Source organism: Sciurus carolinensis, chromosome 4, assembly GCF_902686445.1.
Source record: "Sciurus carolinensis chromosome 4, mSciCar1.2, whole genome shotgun sequence".
Classification (NCBI taxonomy): Eukaryota; Metazoa; Chordata; class Mammalia; order Rodentia; family Sciuridae; genus Sciurus; species Sciurus carolinensis.
In genome coordinates this window covers 166,298,782-166,322,436 of record NC_062216.1, presented here as the reverse complement: position 1 = coordinate 166,322,436, position 23,655 = coordinate 166,298,782, and the positions used below count along the sequence as shown (strand labels likewise).

Genomic DNA, 23,655 nt, shown 5'->3' with positions numbered 1-23,655 from the left:
CTGCGCCCTGTCCCTATCCCTGTCCCTATCCCTGTCCCTGGAGTCCACCCAGAAGCCGCCTCAGCCACCTCCAGCTGGGAGCCACCCCGCGGCACCACTTCATATCCGGTCATGACAGAGGTGGCCACCACCGCCCGCCTCACGTGGACTGCCCTGGAGCGCGGGGACCGACCTGAGGCCAGAGGGAGGCGAGCCCGGCCGCCTGCGTCCCCCACTCCTGCTGTGGGCCCAGCCCCTCGTGTGGAGCCTTCCCGGCGAGTGTCGGTGGCTCATGGCTCCAGGGCCTCTCAGCAGCAAGAGGAAAGCAGCCCCCACCTGGGGCCCCTGCCTGGCTCAGAAGCAGACCCTCTGGGGACATGGCCGGGGCCCTCGCAGAAGCCTGGGGCTGGCCTTGCTCAGGAGGCTACAGGAGGGGAAGCTGCCCGCCAGGCGACCGGCTCGCCTGGATTTCGAGGTTCCCAAAATCGGGGTCTTGAAACCCTCGTGTGGGGCTGCGGGTGGGCTCCAGGTCCCTCTGCTGGCTCCCGGCGTTTCCCTGTCCCACCTCCCGGGTTAAGACAGTCTCCAGGGCCTGGGGCCAAGTCTGAGCCCCGAGCTGGCCCTGGGGCAAGGCGCGCAGAGACTGGCTGGGGGCCGACCTGGGGGTCGGCAGAGGCTGGTCTCAGGTGGCCCGGCTCCCGCCTGCTTCAGGTGCCGGCTGCGCACCTTGACGACAGAGAGCAGCCTCAGGAGGGACAATGACGCCGCCTCCGCCTGCCCCCCTGTCCCAGCCGCTCGGTCAGCGCATTTGTGAAGTGCCTGCCGTGGGTCAGGTGCATCCCGGTGCCGAGGCCAGGCAGGGGACACGCCAGTCCTCCTGCCACCTCCCACAGGTTCACAGGGACACGAGGACACGTGTGGTTAGCAGAGGGGTTGGGAGGAGAGGTCGGCAGGGGAATGGGCGGGAGGGCCGGGGCACTTCTCCCATGGGTGGACCTGTCCCCCGCCCGGGTCCCGACACTCATCCCGCAGGGAAACCCACCTCTAGAGACCAGCGCTGGGGAGAAAGAAAGGCTTTATTCAGCATCCACAGGAAGGAGAAGCTGGAGCTGAGCCTGCAAACCACCCCCGGCCCCAGGAGTCGCAGTCAGAATAACGAGGGGGGCGAGCCACCCTGGGACGGACAGCCAAGTCTGCGTGAAAGAGAGGCGTTTCCAGTGCTGCCTCCTGCCGATCCCCTCACCGTCCTCTCCAGTCACGGCACTGGCCAGGGAGCTGGAGGGGTCATCAGCAGGTGAATGGGATGGTCCTGAGGCCTAGGCCCAGTCCCCAGCAGCCGTGTGGCCACTCGGGACGTCTCGGGACTGAGTGGCGAGGAGAGGGCTGGGCAGGCACATCAACCCTGCCTCCTGGTGTTGGGCCAAACCTTCTCCAAAGGACCGCAGGTCAGCACGCAGAGCTGGGCAGACTGCGCCCCACGATCCAGGCAGAAGAGACCATAGGAGGACAGAAGCCGACTCTCTCATCCGGTCCTGTCACCCACTGGTTGTCTGCAGCGTTTTTAGCACAAGTGACCTTCAGGTCCCCAAAGAGTAACCGAGGCCACCATTATCACCCTAACCCCCCACGCCGGGTGCTACTGCCACAGTAAAGCCAGCAGGAAGACCAGTCATGTGCTGCGCAGCTGAGGGATCTCCAGAGTCAGTGGAGTCCACGAGGAGCAAGTGGAGCGCGAGGCTGGGCCAGGGTCTTCTTTGGTAACAGTCTCGGAAGGGAGAGAGCCCTGGGCGTGGAGAGCTAGGCCTGCAGGCATCTGGGGAAAGGAAGTTGCAACGGAGGGAGGGAAGAGCCGATGCCAAGGCCCTGAGGCCACTGGGCTTGGCGTGTTCACTGTGGGGCCAAGGCAGCACTGGCAGAGTAGGAGGAGCTGAGGTCCAGGGGACCGTGTTGCAGGTAGAAAGGGGAGTTCAGTTTCTAATCCAGTTGAGACGGGAAACTACTGGAAGCTTCCTATTAGAGGAGCGGCGTGATCCAACCTCGGTTTTGCGGGGATCACTGGCTGTTGAGGTGAGGGGAGGCTGAAGGGAAGTGGAGCACAGTCCTGGTGGACTCTGTCCTGTCCTGTGTGGCATTGTCCCTTAGAGTGGAGGCGGCCACTGCTTTCACCAGCAGACTGTGGCCAGGGTGGCAGGTGGCACTTCAGTGCATGTGGTACACAGGACTGTAATGTTCTGCCAGGAGCCTCTTTGGTGCTTTGACAAAGGAAGGGGTGTGTTGGGCCGCAAAGCTAGGCACTGAGGTCGGCCTCTGGGTGACCAGCCCCTGGGGAGCCTCAGGTGGGGCTGCAGCTCGGGCCATTGCCTGGATGGGAGCCGTCTGAGACCCCAGATCCGAGGACGCAGCGGGCTGTGCTCAGACCCCCGACCCACAGACACATGTCGCTGCCGAGGTCCTGCTGATGTCATGCGGGGGACAGAAGCAAACCAGGAGAGCAAGGGCTGGGAACCGGCCTGGACCAGGCCTGGGGAGGAGGAAAGGGGGACAAGGGTCCAGCCCAGGGATCCCGAGGGCCCTGCTATGGGCTTGTGGATCCGCAGTGACTGGCATCTCCCTCTGTGCCAGGCAACAGGCCGGGCACATCCTGAAAGTGGCTTCAGTGCCCCTCCTCTCGGAGCTGGGCTGTCCGTCTCATATTCGAGGAAAGGTCAGCTAAAGAGCTCGGCCAAAGTCACTCATCTAAAAAGTGCCGGGCCTAGACCCTGGGTTCACCAAGGTCAGCCGGACGCCCTCTGCCTCCCGGGGAGTCCTGAAGGGCGGGAGGAGGCCTCTCTACAGCCACTCCCTCGCCAGCTGTGTTGTAGGAAAGAAGCCTCCTTACCTCCTGGACCTCTGTCTGCAGCCCTGTGACTGGGGACAGGAGAGGGGACAGGAGGGAGGACCTGGGCTGCTGTAATTCCACTCTCTGGTCCCTGACCCCTGGGCAGGCAGTCAAGACAGCGAGAGTCCCTCGCTCCCCGCTTCTGCCCAGGAACACACTCCAAACCACGGCCACGCCTGCGTACTCCCCTGAGGCTGAGGCCGGAGGATCACACACTTGAGGCCAGCCTGGGGCAGTTCTGCAAGACGCTGTCTCCAAACATAAAGTAAAGGCCTGGGGAGGAGCAACTTGGCAGAGTAGCTGCTTAGCATGCACCAGGCTCTAGGGTTGATCCCCAGTACTGCGGAAAATTCTAGTCCCTTCTAAACTGCTGAGCTTCTGTGCTTCCTTGGAGACCAGCTCAAAGGCCCCCTGGGGGCCCCTACTGCTTCCTTCCACTACCAGGAACAGCCTGGCGCTTGGATGCTCAGTGAACGACACACAGAGACCCCTGGCTCCTCCGGGGCCCTCTGACCTCGGGTGTGCCGACCAGTCCTCTGAGGTCACAGAACCCTATGGACAGTGGTTGCCACGGCCACTCCAATGAAGTGCCTGGAGGGCTGCTTTCTAGCACCGGCCCTCGCTCCCCTCCAGAAGCTGCGCGGTTTGGGTCGGCAGCTCCCAGGCTTGGTGCCTCCAGGAGCCGGGACCGCATCTTTCTGCTCCCCACGCAGAACTGCTTGTGAGTGACGAGTGTCCGGCGGCACCCAGGCCTACCCTCCCTGCTCCCGACCAAGACCTCTTGGGACGTTCACTCCAGGTCAGAAACTGGCAGTGGGTCCACCCTCCTGTGTCGGCCGGTCCCGTACTGGGCAGTACTTCAGAGGTAGACAGGGAGCTGGGCCGGAGTCACATCACGTGGATGACAGAAACGGAGAGCTGGCCTGAGGGAACTAAGCTGAACTTGTGCCAACCGGAGAGGTGTGACGGCTTGGGCTTTGAACATCTTTCAAGTCCTACTTTTTTGTTGTTGTTGTTCTTTCTTTCTTTCCCTCCTTCCTTCCTTTTTTCTTTCCTTCCTCCTTTTTTTCTTTTCTTTTCTTTTCTTTCTTTCTTTCTTTCTTTCTTTCTTTCTTTCTTTCTTTCTTTCTTTCTTTCCCCTTCCTTCCTTTTTTCTTTCTTTCTCCTTTCCTCTCTTTCTTTCCTTCCTTCCTTCCTCTTCTTTCTCTCTCTCTTCCTTTCCTTCTGTTTTCCCTTCTCCCTCCTCCTCTCCCTCCCTCCTCCTCTCTCCCTCCCTCCTTCTCTCTCCCTCCCTCCTCCTCTCCCTCCCTCCTTCTCTCTCCCTCCCTCCTCCTCTCTCTCTCCTCCTCCTCTCTCTCCCTCTCTCCCTCCCTCCTTCTCTCTCCCTCCCTCCTCCTCTCTCTCTCCTCCTCTCCCTCCCTCCTTCTCTCTCCCTCCCTCCTTCTCTCTCCCTCCCTCCTCCTCTCCCTCCCTCCTCCTCTCCCTCCCTCCTTCTCTCTACCTCCCTCCTTCTCTCTCCCTCCCTCCTTCTCTCTCCCTCCCCCCTCCTCTCTCCCTCCCTCCTTCTCTCTCCCTCCCTCCTCCTCTCTCCCTCCCTCCTCCTCTCTCCCTCCTCCTCCTCTCCCTCCCTCCTCTCTCCCTCCCTCCTCCTCTCTCCCTCCCTCCTCCTCTCTCCCTCCCTCCTTCTCTCTCCTCCCTCCTCCTCTCTCCCTCCCTCCTCCTCTCTCCCTCCTCCTCCTCTCCCTCCCTCCTCCTCTCCCTCCCTCCTTCTCTCTCCCTCCCTCCTCCCCTCTCCCTCCCTTCTTCTCTCTCCTTCCCTCCTTCTCTCTCCTTCCCTCCTTCTCTCTCCCTCCCTCCTCCTCTCTCTCTCCTCCTCTCCCTCCCTCCTCCTCTCTCCTTCCCTCCTCCTCTCCCTCCCTCCTTCTCTCTCCCCCCCCTCCTTCTCTCTCCCCCCCTCCCCTCTCCCTCTCCCTCCCTCCTCCCCTCTCCCTCCCTCCTTCTCTCTCCCCCCTCCCCCCTCCCTCCTCCTCTCCCTCCCTCCTTCTCTCTCCTCCCTCCTCCTTCTCTCTCCTTCCCTCCTTCTCTCTCCTTCCCTCCTCTCTCTCCTCCCCCTCCTCTCTCCTCCCCCCTCCTCTCTCCCCCCCTCCTCCTCTCTCCCTCCCTCCTTCTCTCTCCCCCCCTCCTTCTCTCCCCTCCCTCCTTCTCTCTCCCTCCCCCCTCCCCTCTCCCTCCCTCCTTCTCTCTCCCTCCCCCTTCTCTCTCCTTCCCTCCTTCTCTCTCCTTCCCTCCTTCTCTCTCCCTCCCCCCTCCTCTCTCCCTCCCCCCTCCTCTCTCCCTCCCCCCTCCTTCTCTCTCCCTCCCTCCTTCTCTCTCCCCCCCCTCCTTCTCTCCTCCCCTCCCTCCTTCTCTCTCCCCCCCTCCTTCTCTCTCCCTCCCTCCTTCTCTCTCCCCCCCTCCTTCTCTCTCCCCCCCTCCTCCTCTCTCCCTCCCTCCTTCTCTCTCCCCCCCTCCTTCTCTCTCCCTCCCTCCTTCTCTCTCCCTCCCTCCTCCTCCCTCTCTCTCTCTCTCTCTCTCTCTCTCCCTCTCGCCCTCTCTCCCCGCATGCTGGGGTTGGAACCCAGGGCTAGGCGCACATTTCTTCTGCAGGGCTACAGCCCCCTCCCCATTTCTCTGCCCTCAGCCTCTCCTCCAGGTGAGCAGGTAAGTCCCCGTTCACGCTGGGCACCTCGGTGAGTCCCTCCTGGATGGGGGGTGCTTGCCGTTGAGTCGATCAGGCATCTTTTACTGCATAACAAGTTGCCCCCACGCAGCGGCTTCGGATGACAGCATTCGTGGCCTCACAGTCCCGTGGGCCGGGTATGCAGATGCCGCTGCGGTGGGTCACGGCTGCGGTCAGGTGCTGTGGGCTTCAGGCCAGGACCAACCAGAGAAGGACCCTTCCCCAAGGCCACTCTGGTGGCAGGGCCCAGCTCCTTGAGGGCTGTCAGGCAGAGGCCGGCTCCGTTCCTTGGTGCGCGCGCCTCCCGAGGGCAGCTCTCCCCAGGGACGGTGACTTCCTCAGGGCAGGAGCCTGGGGAGCCCCGAGCCAGCGGGGTGTGTGAAGGAGACCGAGTCCACCTGCACCCAGGAGGTGGCATTCCTCACTTTGGCCACGTCCTGTTGGTTAGAGGCGAGTCGCCAGGTCCAGCCACACCTGAGGGGAGATTTGCACCAAGCCACAGGGACCGTTGGGGGCCCTTGGGCTGCCAACCCTGCTGACCCCTGGTCCCCAGGAGCACAGCATCTTCCACCTTCAGTGCACCTTCCTCGCTCTCAGACCTCGGCCTCCCACCCGAGTGCAGCCCAGCCTCCCCTGCTCCTGTCATTGGCCAATGTCCGGTGGCTCCTCTGGTCCCGCTGCCCTCACTTGGCAGGTGGAGGCGGGGGAGCGGGGGTCCGGGGAGCGGGGGTCGGGCGAGCGCTCGGACGCGGTGGGAGGGTGAGCCCCTGGTTCCGCTCCGCCTGGGCTGGGACCCCGGGGCGCTCAGCTCTGCCCTGCAGCCTCACGTTCACGCTGGGGCATCTTTTCTGGGTCTTATTTAAATTTTTTTTAGCTTGGTGTCTTTTCATTCTTCACTGTCTCTGCCCCTTTTTAAGCTGGAAGTGATTTTCACAGTTTTCTCAGAAGTGGGGACACGTCCAGGAGTTCACTGCACTGACAGAGCTGGCCCTCCCCTCCTGGGCGCTGCTGAGGCCACACCCTGAGGGTCCTAGGGGCTGGGAGGTTCCTATTCTTGATCTCCTCCCAGGACCCTCTGAGGATCATCAGGGTGTTCAGTTACACTGTGGCTTTTCCTCATGTTGCTCTGAAGTTACTTTGTCCTTTTTCCTTTATTTCTATTTATTTATTCGGGTACCAGGGATTGAACTCAGGGGACCTCGACCACCAGTCGCATCCCCAGTCCTATTTTGTATTTCATTTAGAGACAGGGTCTCACTGAGTTGCTTAGTGCCTCGCTTTTGCTGAGGCTGGTTTTGAACTCTCGATCCTCCTGCCTCAACCTCCCAAGCCACTGGGGTTACAGGTGTGCGCCACCATGCCTGGCTCGCTCTTTCTTTTTCTTTTCTTTTTTTTTTTTTTTTTTTTTTGCGGTGCTGGGGATCGAACCCAGGGATCTGTGCTTGCAAGGCAAGCACTTTACCAACTGAGCTATCTCCCCAGCCCCGCTCTTTCTTTTAAGAGAAAAGTTTTTTGTCAGTATTGGAGACTGAGCCTAAGAGCACTTGACCACTGAGCTACATCCCAGTCCTGTTTAGTTCTTTATTTTGAGACAATGCCTTGCTAATTTGCCGAGACTGGCCTCCAACTCATGATCCTCCTGCCTCAGCCTCCCTAGCTGCTGGGATGACAGGCCTGGGCCACCACACTCAGGCTTCTGAAGCCATTTCTTAATTCTACATCTTTTGGCATCTGGAGGGGACAAGATCTACAGCACCATGACTCTTTGGTCCTGTGGCTCCACAGCTCTTCCTTGATCCCCTCCCGCCCCTCACACGTCACCACAGCAGGAGGGAACCCAGGGCACCTGAATGCGCTATGTGGAGATCACCTGCACCGAACCCCTCGGCTTGTTGGTCACATGCTCTGCTCTCCACTAACTGCAGATAACTGTCACTAAGTGTCTGTCACCGTATCAAAGGGCTCTTCTCCTCAGAGCCCTAATAACGCGTCCTGTTTCCTTCTCCCTGGCAGGGAGGTGACCTCCAAGTCCAGACTCCTGCCTGTTAGCTCTTCAAGGACATCTAGGCTTTTCCCATGGTGCTCCCCAAACCCTCTGCGGCTCTGCCTGCGCCTGGTCCCCAGGCTGCGCCCACATCTGTAGGTGTCTGTTGAGCAACACCCAACTCTCCGTACCAAAATACGTATTTGTCATCTCTGCTGTGGAAACAGCGACCACAAACTCAGCAGCTTAAACCCGCGTGCTTGGCAGAGTGCCAGTTGATGATCTCCAAGTTTCTAGGGGTCAGGATGCTGGTGGCGACCTGCCCGGGTCCTCCGGCTCGGGTCTGCCTCAGGCTGTGACTCAAGTGCCCTCGGGCCGCGTCCTGTCGCGGGGCCTCTCCCCAGGGCTTTCGGGGCGGGTTCGTTCAGGCTAGTTGGCGAAGGGTCCAGCCTCCTTGTGAGGGTTGGTCAGAGGCCACCCTCAACTCCTCGCCACAGGGGCCTCTCCACAGGGCGGCTCAAAACGCAGCAGCTGCCACCCTCAGAGCCATCAGACCAAGAGAGTGCGCACTAGAGAGACACCAGCCACCCACCCTGGGAGTGGCGTGACATGCTTTAGTCATGTCCTTCTGATCCGCAGGCACTAGGTCCTGCTCCACCGAAGGGCAGGGATCACACGGCGTGCGAACACTAGGTAGGAATCACCGAGGTCATGGCAGAAGCTGCGCGATCATTAACTAATGATTACGCCGCTCTGCAGTGTGGCAGATGGAACCCGGGCCGCAGCAAGCTCTCTACCGCTGGGCTGCAGCCCTCCTCACATAATTACGAAAGTTCAAAATTAATAGGGTGTTTTGCTTGGTGACTTTTCAAAGCTACCTGCTTTGAGCTTACCAGCAAATCACTTTGCTGGGTGACCTCAGACAAGTCACTCTGCCTCTCTGGGTCTCAGCCCTCAAAGATCCTTTCCAGCCGTGACTTGTTCCTTCTATTCCTCTCTCATTACAAAGACAGCGGGCAGGGCCAGCTTTTAATTTATTTAAACTATGAACACCGGACAAGACCCCACATGTGATAGAATTAGAGGATACAGTAAGGAAGAGAGTCCCCAGGAAACAGGAAGACAAGATGAAAGCTGTAGAGCCTTGGGAGCTGCCAGCGCTGCCCCTCGGTTTGACCTGAAGGCCTCTCCTGAGGAAGGTGCTCTACAGAGGGCAGAGTCTGCAGGGGCCCAGGAGGTGGCCCAGTGCCAGGGAGATGGGTGGCCCGGGGCGCCTGGGGGCCAGGTAGCCAGGGATGGAGCCGCCAGGGCTCTGCAGCCTCCCGGCTCAGCTCAAATGACCCTTGTTGACCGAGACTGTCATCTGAGACCCTGAAACGCTCCGCTTTGTCTGCAGGACCAAGTTTGGAATTACCTGTCCCAGAGCAAGAGTCGATGGAGCTAGGCCCCCGAGCAGGTAGGACAGGCGCCCGGACGTGCCGAGGGTGCGTCTAGGGCTTCTGGAGGGTCTCCTCGGGGTGGCTGGGGACAATCCCCACTTCATGTCCCTCGTCTTGCCTGGGCCTCCTGCTGAGCAAAGGGAGGAACGGGGAGGGAAAGGCTTTGTGGATCCCTCCATCCTGCCAGGCCCAGGGTTCTGACCCAAGAGGCCCCGTCCTCAGGGCTCTGCGTGAAGAGGACAGCAGGCTGCTCGTCCCCAAGAAGGGCAGGGAGACACAGCCAGGGTCCTGGCTGCTCCAGGTGGGGACTGGGCAGGTCCCGAGTGAGCCAGGCCCCAGCTGGTGTAACACAGGAGGAAAGAATGTTCTAGGTGCTGGGAACTGTGCATGAGGGAGGCCTGGGCGGGGAAGAGCTGGAGGGCTGGGTTGGGGTGCAGCCCCGGGGCAGGACAAGGAGGGAAAGGACGCCCGCGCTGGGCCATCAGCTCCAGGAGTCCCCTGGGGCGAGGGGACTGGAGGGTGCTGGGGAGGGTCAGGCCAGTGGGGCTGGGGCCTCCTCCTGACAGCTTCCTCCAGGGCCCTGAGTGCCACCAGATTCCCCAGCTTTCCCCAGGCTCCCTAACCCTGCTGCTCGGACGGCCGGAACCTGCATTTTTGTGAGCGTGCAGGTTTCTGATAAGTGGCCAGATTCGGACAACTGCTCACAGCCCTTTGAGCCTCAAGATAGCGGGTGAGGCGGGAGCCCCCTTGCCCCCTCACACATGTCACGGCCAGCCTCGGGGACCCCAGACGCAGGCCTGCCGCCTGCCGTCCTCAGGCGCTCTGCTTCCTGGGCAGGGGCTCCAGGATGCAAGACCACAAGGCAGGTGCCGGTGGTGAGCAGGCAGTTACAGCACCCGGCGCCCAGAGGGGCTGCCAGGAACGGGCTGCCCGCCACCCGGCTCCTGTGCTGGGCCTTAGTGTCCCCAGGGGCAGGGTGAGGGCCTCGGTGAGCAGGTGGGCGTGGGTGCTTCTCCGCCCTCCGCCCCCACTGCTCTGAGAAGAGTCCCCTCCTCTCCTGGCAGCCTTCCTTGTCCCCAGAGCCCCCTCGCTGGGCTGTGTGCGGGTCGGGCTGAAGCCGGCAGGAGGGGGGGCCACGTGGTCCCGGGATCAGGTTTTCCCTCTGCCTTTCCGAGGGAAGCGTCTGCAGCCCGCTTCGGGGTGGGCAAGGGGCTCTCCCGGCTGCGACAGCAGAGCGGAGTCCCCTGAAGCTTCAGCAGCCTTTTCTGTAAAGCTAACCTGGGGCAGGCTGGATGCCCAGCAGAGGGGCAGCGTCCAGGCCTGGGGAAGCCGCTCCCCCCACGCCCTTGCTGGACAGAACCCCAGGCTCTGGGCTGTTTTCTTAACATCAAGTTACAAAGCCACGCACAGACCTGATCTCACTTATAAACAAAAGGGGAGCAGGCCTCTTTGGAGAGTCCTGCAGGACCCTTCTAGAACGTTTGTAGGACGCCCCAGCGTGTGACCGGGGCTGAGGCCGGGCGGCCGGGTGGGGGCTGGCCTCTGTGTGTGGAGCAGGCGGAGTGGGCCCCCTCCTTGGGGGTTAGACTCAGTTGCTGTCCAGTGGGTTCCCAGGGGCGCCCATCCTGTGTGTCACTAAGAGAAAACAAAGCTGGTCAGACAGGAGCCAGGGCCACTGACGGTCAGGCGGAGCCTGGTGTTCAAATGGGAGGAAACAGGCTTGGCCCGGATGAGGCCCACCCGCTCTCCCCCTGATGCACCCCGAGCCTTCTCGGATGGGCAGGGCTCTCTGGGGGCTCCGGGACCCGCCCCTTCTCTAGCCGGGGACAGGGGCTGCTCCCGTTCATGGCGGTTCAGGGTGAGGTTCATGGGAATTGGCAGCTCCTGCTCCTGAGAAATGTGTGCGGGGCAGGGTTGGCAGCTGGGGTGCGGCCGGCCCAGCCTGCTGGGTGGGGTGGGAGGAGGGGTGCGGCTGCACCTGGAGGGAGGGTAGGATTTCGGCTTAGGGAAGGAGGGGCTGTCCTTCAGGTAGTGGCTGGGCTGGACACGGGCCAGGAGAGCGGCGGTGCAGGGCCTTCCGGAGGGTGTGGGGGGGGGCAGTCAGCCAATTTGGGGCCAGGGCCTCTGCAGGCTGTGGGCAGGAGGCTGGCTGGCCCTCGGGGTCAGGGGTCAGGGGCAGGAGGAAGGGGGGAGGGGCCCGAAGGCGGCTGGGATGCAGGGCAGAGGGGGCGCTGGGGAGCAGAGCCCCAGTCCTGGTACTTTCTCGGCACGTGACTTGACTAAGTCCCCAATGCTACCAGCCCCATGGCTGCTGGAGTCCCTCAACGGGCTGCCTCAGGGTTCGAGAGGAGGAAGGGAACTAAAGGCGGAGGCAGAGGCAGGACAGCCCAGAGGGGCCCGCCCTCCTCAGGTCACAGGCTAGGCCTCAGCTGGCCAGTGGTGGTCAGCAGCAGTGTGGGGCGGGCTGTCCCGTGCCAGGCCTGGCTGCCGACTCCTCTCTGTCTCTCCTTTCTCCCCGGTGCCTGCGGCTCCTGTTATCTCCCTCCCTTTCCTGGTCCTGGTCCCCAGGGCTCCCCTCTTTCTGTGTCTGTGGTTTCCCTCCCGTCCCTCTGACTGTCTGACCCCCTGTTCAGGCACAACCACTTTGACCCAGACCCACCTGAACAACAAGGAGGCCCAGCAGGACACAGTCCCCTGGAGCGCTGCCCGCAGCTCCTTGGACACCTCCAAGTTCAAGTACCAGGTCCCACCGTCCCCGAGGAGTAACCCAGGCAGCTCCCCGGGGAGCGGCTACCCGGAGCTCCCGCCCCCGCCTCCCAGCGCGGCCAGCAGGGGCTCTCTGTGCATGGACCCTGAGCCGGGGACCCTGAGAGGCAACGCAGAGGGGGCGCGGCCTGACGAGGGCCCCAACTTCAGGGCCCAGGACCACAAGAGGGTGCCGCCCAGCCGGAAGGGCAGCGCCGTTCCCGACAACATCCGCCACAAATTCGGGAGCAAAGTGGTGGACCATCTGGTTTCTGAGGAGCAGGTAGGTGTCAAAGAAGGGGCACGGGAGGCCATGGGTGGCGGGAGGGCCACTTGTGGGGACTCACAGTGAGGAAACAAAAGAAGCCTGCTGTTGAGCACAGTCCCAGTAGTAGCAGATTAGCAGGCAGTGTTTAGTGAGCACCTGCTATGTGCCGGGCGCCGGGCTGGGTCTAAACTCCTCTCAGTAACAACTCAGTTCACCCTTCCAAAAACCGTAGGAGAAAGGTGGTATTATTGTCCCCATTTTATATGGACAAAGAGCCCAGTTGTGTGGAACAAGGACTCAGACTGTGTTGGCAGGCTCTGGAGCCCTGGCTCTTGATGACTTTGCAGTGACCAGTCTTCTGTTTGAAGTGGATGTGTTCAATCTGAACGAGTCTCTTAAGAGAGAGAGAATGCAGCAGACAGACATTTACTGGGAATCAAAAGACCTAGGTTTGAATCTAGGTTCTGCCCGTGAATACTGAGTGACTTTGGATAACTCACTCTGCCTCTCTGGGCTTCTGTCTCTACATCTACCACAAAGTCAGGCTGACAAATTCATGGCATGCATACCCAAGGCTCCCAGCCTGCCTTCGAGGCAGACGTGACCAGTGGACGCTGGCCTTCTTCCCCACCTGATGCACCGTTCGGGCTGCACCACTGAAGCGTGAGATTGTTTGCCTTCCACTTCTGGTCGGGGGCTAATGGCCCTTCCTGGCATTTTGAGGCCTATTTCCGAAGCCGCCTTGACCCTCCTAGAAACTGCATGCCGGGCAGGCGACTGCTTCCTTATTAGCAGATGGTACAGACAAAGCTCAGAGGTCACTTAGCAGGGACACTTGTGCTCACGAAGAAGAGAGCCTGGGAGGTCCACGTGCTGTGTCCCTGAGCTGGCTGTGCGGCCCGGGCCCTCAGACTTGGGAGGCTGTCACTTCTCTCCTTAGCCTCCACGGTCCTGGGCTTAAATCGAGTCATCTGCTTTTTCTGCCCAGCTCTAAGTGTCCTGGGGCCAGCAAGGGTCAGAGCTGAAAGCTGCTTGTGAGACCCCCGTTGGTCCTCCACCCATTCTGAAGCAGAGAAGCCGAGGCCCTTGGGGAGCAGGACCGGCTGAGTGGCCGGCCATCCCTGGCAGAACTGGACTCAGACCCAGGTTTCCTGCCCCAGGCCTGGGCTCAAGGCCTGGGACCTGCTTTTGCCCCCTGGTACCAGGAAGGAGTTGGCCTCCGTGGAAGCTGAGGACTTTGACCTGGTGACGCCTCAATCTGGGGGCAAGCCAGGTCTCTGGGGTCCCTCGCTGTGTGAAGGGGCAGGTCTGGCCTCTCGAGGGTCAGGCTCCTCATTTATAAAATGGCAGGAATAGTGTCACCCCATGAAGACCCTCCTGAGCTGCACCTAGCAGGAGCTCAGCTGGTGGGGTGAGGGTCACTGCCGTCCCTGAGGACCCTACCCGTGCAGAGGGGGAGGTGGGGCCTTGGTCACGTGGCTCCCCAGCCCTGCGGGAGGTCAAGGGCTGCGGGCTGAGCCAGGCTGGGGTGTGGGGCGGGGCCCCAGGGAGGAGAGTTCCAGGGCAGTTCCCGTCCTTCCCACCCTTGTCCCTTCCCCCTGCCTCCAGGCTCAGGGGGTCATTGGCGAAGTCTTGGAGGGCCAGCGGAGGGCAAGCTCGTGGCCCAGCCGGACCCGGAGCTCCGCGGAAATCTCCTCCATCTTCTCAGACTACTACGACCTGGGCTACAACATGCGCTCAAACTTATTTCAAGGTCAGCCCGAAGGGCTCGGGCGGGGCGCGTGAACACCATGGTCCCCAGGGCCTGGGCAGGGGCGGCCTTTGGGGTGTCCACCCCACAAAAGGCCAGGAGCCCAAGGGCATCCCCATGGATGCTCACTCCATACTCCCACGGGGCTTCCTCCTGCCAGGCCCTCTGGGGCGCAGGGAGCTCCTGTCCCCTGGCAGGCCTGTGCCCATGGAACAGCCCAGTCGCCAGGCAGCCCCTCCTCATACCCCAGACATCGGGTTTCTTAACCTTCCAGTGGGACGCTCGGGCACCCCTGGCCTGGGCACCTTGGGTTACAGTGACAACATTGGGTTTCTTGGGTTCAAAGCTCAGCTCAGCGCTCACCAGTGAGGTGTGACCCTAGGCAGGATCCTCACCCTCTCTGAGCCTCAGCTGCCTCCTCGGACCATGATTGATAAAGACAGCGTGGCCCTCACTGGGGAGTGGAGACCCCGAGGTGCTCGGCCTAAGAGCACTCAGTAACTGCCAGGCCATCGTTTTCTTAGCTAGAGCCTGGGTGGCGCCACCCGGGAGGAAAGGCAGGGCGCCCAGGAGGACGTGCCATTGACGGAGGGTTTTCTTTGAGTCCATGGGGTCCTGCTTGACCGAGTGGGGACACAGTAGGTCCGTCTCACAGACAGGATTGAGGTCCATTGCTCGAGACCTCTTGCTGGTCTGAATGGATCTGGGACTCACATCCAGAGCTCCATAAGCTGCCCAAGCACCAGGTCGGTCACCTCCCTGGCCATGACGCCACTTCTGAGGGCTTCCGGGCTGCTCAGGCGGGGGTCTGCCACCAGCAAGCAGGGGCCTCACTGTCCCCGCTCACCAGCCCAGCTTCATGCTCCTCCTGGCCCTCCGCTCTCCTTCCTCCAGCAGCTAGAGCTCCCGGGACTTGGCAGATCTCCTCGCCCTGGCTCCGATCCCTGTCGCCCGAGGAACCAGACACCCAGGGGAAGCCTCTCTGGGTTTTCTTTGAGCTTGGAGAAGGGGTGCGGGGAGTAAGGAGCCAGAACACAGTGCGGACTGTCCTCCGTCCTGCCCCGGGATCCTGCGCTCCCCTTCTCTCTCTGACAGTTATTACCGAATAGTTCTTACAACGTACACGACAATGCCTACGTATGTGTAAAGGAATCATAGTTTGACACTCCTGTGTCCCCATCATCCAGCCTGGGAGGGAGGAGTGTGCCAAGGGTGCAGAAGCAGCTCAGCCCAGCTGCACCGGCTCACAAGGGCTGATTGTTTGATGCCCCTGAACTCATTGGCATATAAATGCTCTCTAAAGCCGGCCTTTGGGAGCAGCATTTGCATTCGGAAATTGGGAAACAGTGTGAATGGGCTTCACCCTGCGGCACCTCACTGTCTGTGCCCCACCTATGTGGCCTCGTGGGCGCCACTGGCCCAGGGTTGGTCCTGGCACTTGCTGCCCATGGTGGGTGAGGCAGCTGAGGCTGTGCAGGAAGGTGGGAGGAGAAATCAGGGAGGAAGCCGCTAGCTTGTGAAGACCCTGGAAGGCAGGCCATGTGATGGTTTGGATCTGGAATGTTCCCCAAAGGCTCAGGTGTCGAAGGTGGGTCCCCAGTGCAGCAATGTCTAGAGGTGGGGCTCCGGGGCACTCCCCAAGATGACCCCCCTTGGATCACGAGGGCTCTGACCTCATCCACAAAGTAATCCAGTGGTGGATTCGTGGTTTGAATGGACTATAAGGAAGTGGTGGAAACTGTAGGGGGTGGGACCTAGTGGAGGGAATAGGTCCTTGGGCTGTGTCTCTAGGGACTATATGGTGTCCCTGGCCCCTTGTCTCTCTCTCTCTGCTTTCTGGCTGTCATGAGCTGCTCCTTCCTCCCTCCTACCATGAAGTTCTGTCTTGCCTTATGCCCACAGCAATGGAGTTGGCTGACTACAGACTGAAACCATGAGCCAAAGTAAATATTTTCCTCCTTTAAAGTTGTTTTTCCCAGGTATTTTGTCACAGTGATGGAAAACCGACTGCCACAGAAGCCAGGCTAGGATTTTAAGCAGGATAATGGCCTAGTGTGACATAGGTAGAAGGATCGCTCCTGTTGCTTTGTTGTGAAAAGACATTAGGGAAGTAGGGCAGAAACAGGGACCCCAGTGAGGAGGGGATTGCAAAATCCCAGATGGGTCAGGGGATGTGGCTTGGTGTGTCAGGCAGCTTTCCCTTACAGTAACACATTCCTGAAACAATCAACTTATAAAGAGAGATGCTTTGTTTTGGCTCAGAGGTTTGGTGTTTCTAGTCCGTGATTGATGGGCCCCTTTGCTTTGGGCCTGTGGAGAGGCAGCTCATGAAGGTGGGAGTGGTGGACGAGGAAACTGCTCAGCTCATGGCTGAGAGGGTCAAAAGAGGAAGAGAGAGAAGCCAGGGTCCCCCGGTTCCCTTTGCAGACACACCCACTAATCTAAGACCTCCTACAGGCCCGCCACCTGCCCAGAGCCCCAAGTTGGGGACTATGCCTCCCACACACGGGCCCTGGGAGCACGTTACAGCTCCAAATGATAGCACTTGGTCCAGGGCACCAGGGTAGAGCACTGCACAAATTTGGAGGGCACCCTCTTGCTCTGCGGCTGCTCAGGAAGGTGAGGGTGAAGCAGCCTGAGGGTAGGCCTCTGGGTATTCGGCTGAGGTCGAGTAGACTGGGTATGGTCAAGAATGGGTGTGGGTGTGGGGTGGGAGGCTGATCTCCAGGCACCTGGCTGAACACCTGGAAGGATCTACTTACTGCCTGTGTGCTCAGAGGCAGTTCCAGGAGGAGCAAGTGGAGGAAATCCTATCCTGGGCTGCGTCACAGGATAATCCTTCCTAGAGTCTTCTAAACCACTTAGTTTTGCTTTTCTCATTTAAGTCTTTAATCCACCTGGAGTTGATTTCTGCTTCTAGTGTGAAGTGGGGATTCTTTTTAATTCCTTCTTTCTGTGGATTAGTGATCATCTCGGTACCTCTGACTGAAGAGTCCCGTCTTCCCCGCAGGGACCTGCGGAGGGCCTTTGGTTCCGTCAAGTTTCCATATGAGCGTGGAACCATTTCCAGCATGCTCCTGTCCACGGGTCTCCTATTACCCTTAATTCCCCAGGTCTTCTGTGTACCCGGTATCAGCTCACCTATTATTTCCAGGACCCCTCCACTGCCACCAGTAGCTCGGGCCTGGGTTCCTAGCTGTTTTACTCTTTCAGACACATTCTAGAATCAGCTCGTTAATGGCCATGAAAAGCCTGGCCAGAATTTTGATTGGAAGTATGTTGAATGTCCAGCTCAACTTAGGGGGTGGTTGTGAGCTTCATTATAATAAAATTTCCAAGTTATAAAGGGGATATATAACTCCACTAATTTAAAATTCCTTTAATATCTATCACAATACCATTTTGTCATTCTTTTCCCTATAAAGATTGTAAAGTTTTTCATTAGGTTTCTTTAGGGAACACCCTCTCCTTTTTTCATTAAAAATGCTTTTTTGCCTTTTAACAAAAATGGTACCTTTTAAAAAATTACATTTTCTGGGGCTGGGTGTACAGTTCAGTGGTGGAGTGTGTGCTTAGTACGTACAAGGCCCTGGCTTCAATGCATCGAAAATAAATAGTCACCTTTTCTAACTTTGCTGCTACTGGTATGCACAGCAGCAATTTTAATTTCTGTATGTTAATCTTATATCCAGAAGCAGGCTTGGCTCAGCAGTTAATTCCAATCATTGTCTGTAGATTCTTGGGGGCTTCCTTGGGGTAGTTACAAAGTGACCTTTACAGCCACATGCACACACCAGCCTCGCTCTGGAGACTTGACATCCTTCATCGTTACAAGAGCCTCGGGTGGCAGATGCTCTAATTCCCACTTCTTTTCAGATAGGAAAACAAAACACGAGGCTTGGAACAATTAAAACACCTGCCTGAGCTCACAGGGAGGTGGTGTTGGAGTCCAGGTTGTGCCTAGGACCAAAGCCCCGTCTCCCTTTCTACCCATCTCCTCCTTGGCACATGTGACGGGGAGCAGCACCCGCCGTGGAGTGTCTAAGGGATATTTCGGTAACCGTCCCTTGGAGAGCTGCAGACAAAACACTAACCCAGTGGCGAGCGGCGAGGGAGCCCCAGTTGGACCAGGGTGGAGGAGGTGGAGGTGGAAGGCCTCTCTGGGGCTGAGCGGGCTGGACCCATGTCCTCCTGGCTGCTGTCTGAGCCCCCAGGGCCCAGGGTGGGCGTGCGGGCCTAAGGTGGCCCCAGCTTATTCCCGCGGGCGCTCTCTGAGGATGGTGTCCTGCCATCTTGCCTGTTGGGCAGGGGCTCGGAGCCCACTGTTCCTTCCCTGGGTGTTTCTGGGGGTTCTATGGAGCCCCCACTAGGACCGTGCTGTGTGTTCTGTGGGGCAGGGGCCCACCATCCTGTCAGCAGACCCCCTGGCTCCCTGATGATTCGGGGTTGGGCGATCCTCCCCAGCGCTTGCCCTCTTGGCGGGCGTCGCCCTCTGAAGGCCTGGGGACAGGGCTCGGGCTGGTCCTCTCTCCACTGTCCACACCTGGTCTCCAGAAACATCCATGCCCCTGCAGTGTTGGGCATGGCTGGCTACAGAGGCCAAGGCCCCGTGGCCCCCGAGCCTCCTAAATCAGCCTCACAGGACCCTCTAATCAGACTTGGGGTAAAATGGGGGAGGGGCAGGGCCTCCGCCCTGACCGCCACGAGACCAGCTGTCCTGGATCTGGCCATTGCTCCAGCGGCCATCAGACGCCTGCTGTCAAGTCCCACCCGGAGGAGCGGCATTTGGGTGGCTCGGTCTATGATCGTGGGCAGGGCGCAGGCTCCAGCCCAGCTTCTAACTTAGCGTTCTGTCACACAAGCCTTTCTAGTCATGCATACCGAGCCCTAAAAACGGCTCTAGACCCGGGTTCCAGCTCCCTGGGATCACCTAGAGGGCAGCCTGGGGCGAGCCCATCCTCTGAAACCCTTGCCGCGTGCCCATAGAGCCACTGGCCAGCCTTTGTAGGTGGCCGTGTGTGCCTGAGGGGGCCTGTTGAGCCCGGGGCTTTGGGTTTGCCTGACGGAGCGGAGCAGGCTTGCGGGTCACCCTGCAGCGACGTGGTGGCTCCTCATGGACCCTCTGGGCTTCACCTATGGGCTGCTGAGGGGCCCTCCAAGACCCCCGATGATGGCAGACTGGCCCTTTTTTCCTCCTTGCTTGGCTGCTTTCGCTGTTTTGAGGTTACCCCGTGCGGGGCTTAGACTGATCGCATCGCCTTCCTGAGTTGGCCTTTTCTCTCAAGCTCCCGGGCTGCTGAGGAGGGTCTATGTCTGATACCAGCGCAGCCGCCAGATGACTTTGCTTCGTCTTTGGTTGCTGGATCTCCTCCTATGCCTGTTCACCTTCTCCCTCGCGCATTTAAAAAAGCAGTCCGCAAGTAATACGTATCTGGAGAAGGTTTCTCTAGTCCGATCATTGGTTGTCTGACTGACGGGCCTCGTCTCTTTATGATTATTCAATTACTGATATATTTGGATTTATTTCCGTGACCTGATTTTGTGTTTTTCTTTTTGGATTTGCTTGAACTTCTTTTCCTCTCCATCCTGCACGTCTGTATTTGGGCCTGGGCTTCATACACCCTCAGCCCCTGCTGATCACTGACCTCTACCTCCAACCCCCACAATGTCTGTCCTTTTCTGCTCTTCGGATGCCGTCAGTGGTCACCTTTGAGGTTTTTATGTGCACGGCTAACAAATTCTAAAGCAAAGCGAGATATTTAGGTTTCCCTGAACCCTAGGAGGACGCAGAAGGTTTACCTGGACCTCCCACTCCTTCCTCAGTTGGTGTGATGCTATGTGACAGAATTTTCCATGTGAGCAGAGGAGCTTAAGCTGTGGGGCTGAAGAACAGGATCCCTGGACCTTTGCACATACCCACTGTGTGACTTGAAACAAGTTACTTAACCTTTCTGTGCTTAGTGACTTCAGCAGTAGAATGGGGATAATAATCACATCTCTACTTCTTACGTGGTCCATAGCATTCAATAAGCAAGCTCATATGAAACTCCTAGAACTGTTTGTAGCATGAGGTGAATCCACAAAAACTTTTAGGGGGCTGGTGGTATGGCTTGGCGGGACAGTGGTAGAACCCTTACCTTCTACGTACGAGGCCCTGGTTCCATCCCCAGTACTGGAAGGAAAAAGTCGGGGGGATTTTGGTGCTGGCTTCCTGCCACTGAGCTGCACCTCGGTACCCTGCTGGCCATTTAAGCCCTTGCTATCCTTTGGGATTTGGTCCTCTGCTAGATGTTTCTGCCAACTTGTGACCATGGTAGCTTATCTCCTATGCATGCTTTAATTTTATGAATTGAGATCAGTTTTCTAAAACACAGCTATTAAGCAGCCCGTGTCCGATGCTCCCACGAACGTCCCATCACTGAACTTTTCCAACCTTGCAAGAAAACTTTATTCCTTGGTATGGAAGAAGAAGCTGAGGCTCCGAGAGGTCAGACACTGCCTGAGGCCACGCTGCCCGTAGATAACGGAGCTGGGGTCTGGACCCTCCCTGCACCCCTTCACATCCATAACCCGGGGTCCGTGTGGAGGCTGAGGCCTAGCCTCCTCTGACGCGGGAATTCTTCGTGGTACCCCACAGGCCCCCCCCAGGAGACTAAGAGTCTCATGAAGGCCTCCTACACGCCAGAGGTGATCGAGAAATCAGTGCGAGACATAGGCCACTGGCACGGCCGGAGGACGGACGACCTGGGTAAGCGGGGGGCGGGGTGAAGAGACAGGGAGCCTCGGCCCTGAGGTCCCGAGAGAAACCAGAGCAGGAGAAAGAGCCCTGGGGGCCTTGGAGAGGGGGGTTCTAGGTCCCCGGGGGCCGGGCCCTCCAGAGGCCGCTGGTGACCTGTGCCGGCTTCTCTCTGCTCTCTAGGACGGTGGCACCAGAAAAATGCTATGAACATGAACTTGCAGAAAGCGCTGGAAGAGAAATACGGAGAAAAGAGCAAAGCCAAGAACTTGAAGTTCTAGGGGCGCAGGAGGGCGGTCCCCCTACTGGAAGAAGCGCTAATAAAGAGAGGCACAGATCTGAGCCCAGCCGCTCCGCTCGCGCCTGGGGCCCCTCAGGATCCCCTGGTCCTCCGCCCACACCAGTCACTGCTCAAGGTCCCCGGGACCCCAGGATGGGGAGGAGAGCTGGCAGGACTGTCCGGAGCCCAGGGTGCCCGCCGCTACAGTCACACCCACCCAGGTCCCTGGCTTGCACACTCAGCACGCGCTGTCCTCGCCACATGACTTGCTGGGCTCCAAGGCCCGCGCAAACCCAGTGGCTTGGAAGGACCGCTTATGGCCCCGGTCCTGTTGCCCAGCTGGTTCCCGCTCCTGTGGCATCTGTTGTGAGGTGGCTTCTGCTCTCATAGGCCCGGTGCCTGGGCTGCGGTGACTTCGGGAGCGAGGATGAGGACCCCGGCTGGGGCTGGCGGGGCCTTGCTGGCCTCCGGGGCCTCTCTGAGGCTGTCTTGGGCTTCCTCACGGTGTGTTTCTGGGTTCTAAGCAGTCTTCCGACGGGACAAGACTCAAGTGCAAGATTCAGTGATCAAGGTTTGCGCGTTGAGTTGACGTCCCTGTGGTCAAGGGGCACGTGGTCAAGCCCAACCTTGTGGGAGACTTCATGAGGTGCTTGTGGGAGGTGCAGGGGGTCAGTGAAGACCACAGAAATAGCAGGCTAGCTGGTGGTTCTCTTGCTGTGGAAAATCAAAGCCAAAGGAAGGATCACGGTCATCACCAGAAGAAGGGGAGCTGGTTCCTCCTCTTCTCCGACCACCTCCCTTCCCATAGAGGGAATGACGTTATGATGCAGTCGGTTCAGGAGCAGGACAGGGGAGGCGTTTGCCTTGATCTAACACTCAGGACCTGAGTGTGCAGCTTCCTTGGGGAGCTGGTTTTCCCAGGGCGCCATTCGGTGCTGGGGAAGCTGGACTCCCTCACCCTCCCGGTCTGACCCCAGGCCATTTAACTGAGCCACAGCCCTTGCCCGTTAGCTTTTATCTGGAGGCAGGTCCTGCTGAGCTGCCCAGGCTGCCTCCAACTTGCATGGATCCCGTCTCTATTAAGTGGCTACTATGTGCCCGGCACACGAGGCTCCCGACAACTGAGTCACCCAGAGTGTCATGGCTCAGGTGGCTTCTCCATTATTCTGGTGCAGAAATGGTCACACACCACGTGCCTCATACATACGACCTTGCTCTGTCCTGACACCAGTCCTCGAAGCTGCTGTCACCCCCTCCCGAAGGCAAGGAAACAGGCTGAGAGAGGCCAGATACCCTGCCCCAGGGAAGCCGCATGGACACTAGCTACTCCAACTGAAGCCATTTCCTATTCCGCCAGCTAATCATACCCTGGTGGCACCAGATGTGCACTGAGCACCACAAATGCCCGGCCTGTTAGGTGCCGTGGGGAGTGCGACATGGGCGCAGGGCAGCCCTGGGCCTCGGCGCTCCCCAGCCGCCTTGGAGGCTCTTCCGCCCATGGGACCAATGTGGACCCAGCGGCTCCCCCTGCCCCGTCCTGCCCCGCCCTGCCCCTCCAGTGAGCTGGGAATGCAAAGGCGGTACGACGAGGCACCTGGCCTCAGGTACGTCAGTAACTAGGTGCCCAGGAGGTGACACACACGTCAGGTTCATATGGGGCCGGGAAAAGGAAGGAGAAGGGGGTGCTCTTAGGCCAGGCAGCGCCCCTGGCCATGCCTTAGGTTTCCTAGAGAGGACGCTCTTGAGATGGATCTCGGAACGTACGCGGGTATGTTCAGGTGGCCTGGAAGGGGGTGCAGCTTCCCAGACAGAGGACACCGTGGGAACCAAGTCCCAGCACTGCTGTTCGGGAGCTTCGGTGGCTCAGGAAGCTGGGAAGGTCGGGCTCCCGGGAGGGCCCCCAAAGGAGGTGGGAATGCAGGCAGAGGCTGTGCTGAGGGCTGGTCCCTGAGCCCCTGAACCAGACCCAGCCCCTCCTGGGAGCTTGCAGCCTGGCCCACAGGCCAGGGGTCAGTGGCTGAAGAGGCATCGTCAGGGCCATGCGAGGGGACAAGCCACGCATGCAGAGGTCTCTCCGTACATCACAGTGGGCGGAAATGACTGTGTGCCGAGCGAGCCCCCCGTAGGAAGTGCCTGGTCCTTGAGGGCCCCGGGTGCCCGCACCAGAGGATGGGCAGGACGCGGCTTGGAAGGTCTCTGCCGAAACCGGTGGACACGTCCCGCTTAGCACTTCCCAGAAGCAGCCTGGCAGGAGCTCCCGGATGCCTCCAGATGAGGGAACGCAGGTGCCACAGAGTGACCAGTGACAGTGTTGGCGAGCGGGTCTAAGCGGGAGGTTTCCATTGACATAAGTGAACAGATGTCACGAGTTTTACGACTGCGTCCATGAAAGATGCCGCCTCAGACCCCTCGGAGGAGGCGGAGCGTAAAGCTGTGATCCTGTGAAGTAATGGAACGTGACTTTTCCCCCTTAACTTAAGGAGGCCTACTTCCAACAGCGTTCCCGGCTCTTCCTTGCCCTGAGGTCCCTAGACGGCGGAAGTCACGCTCGCTGTTGGTCCTCAGAGCTGCGCGACCAGGTGGTGGGAGCGCTGATTACCCGGTGGAAAGTTCTCCCCTCCAGTTCAGGAAAGCTTCATGTGCCCTGCGCGACTCGGAGCCAGCTTCATAGTCTGTGTCAGGTTCAAGTTCACCAGTAGAAGCCATTCGGGATGCTCCGGCCTGGGACACAGTCGACCGACCCCCGTGTACTGAGCTCATCCATGTCCCCATTGCCACCTCGTGATCTGGGAGCCCTGTGACCCAAGGATGGCTCAATGCTGTCTCCTCCATGGTGCCAAACACTCAGCACATAGTAGGTGTCAGTAAACACCATCG

The 23,655-nt window shown here is 59.4% G+C and overlaps 1 protein-coding gene across 5 annotated transcripts; it reads left to right on the top strand.

Annotated features, from left to right (window-relative positions):
- The first annotated feature begins 1,968 nt into the window (after window positions 1–1,968).
- On the top strand, window positions 1,969–20,816 carry Tex33 (testis expressed 33). 5 transcript variants are annotated; one of them, XM_047551230.1, is made up of 6 exons: window positions 1,969–2,046; window positions 8,957–9,016; window positions 11,633–12,027; window positions 13,621–13,765; window positions 20,400–20,510; window positions 20,682–20,816. In XM_047551230.1, the coding sequence occupies exons 2-6, from the start codon at window positions 8,995–8,997 to the stop codon at window positions 20,777–20,779; spliced, it is 771 nt and encodes a 256-aa protein (XP_047407186.1). In that variant the 5' UTR covers window positions 1,969–2,046; window positions 8,957–8,994; the 3' UTR covers window positions 20,780–20,816. The 5 variants fall into 5 exon arrangements, with proteins under 5 accessions (XP_047407186.1, XP_047407189.1, XP_047407184.1 ...); XM_047551233.1 differs by lacking the exon at window positions 1,969–2,046 and adding an exon at window positions 3,478–3,656; XM_047551228.1 differs by lacking the exon at window positions 1,969–2,046 and adding an exon at window positions 5,491–5,557.
- The last annotated feature ends 2,839 nt before the right edge of the window (window positions 20,817–23,655 follow it).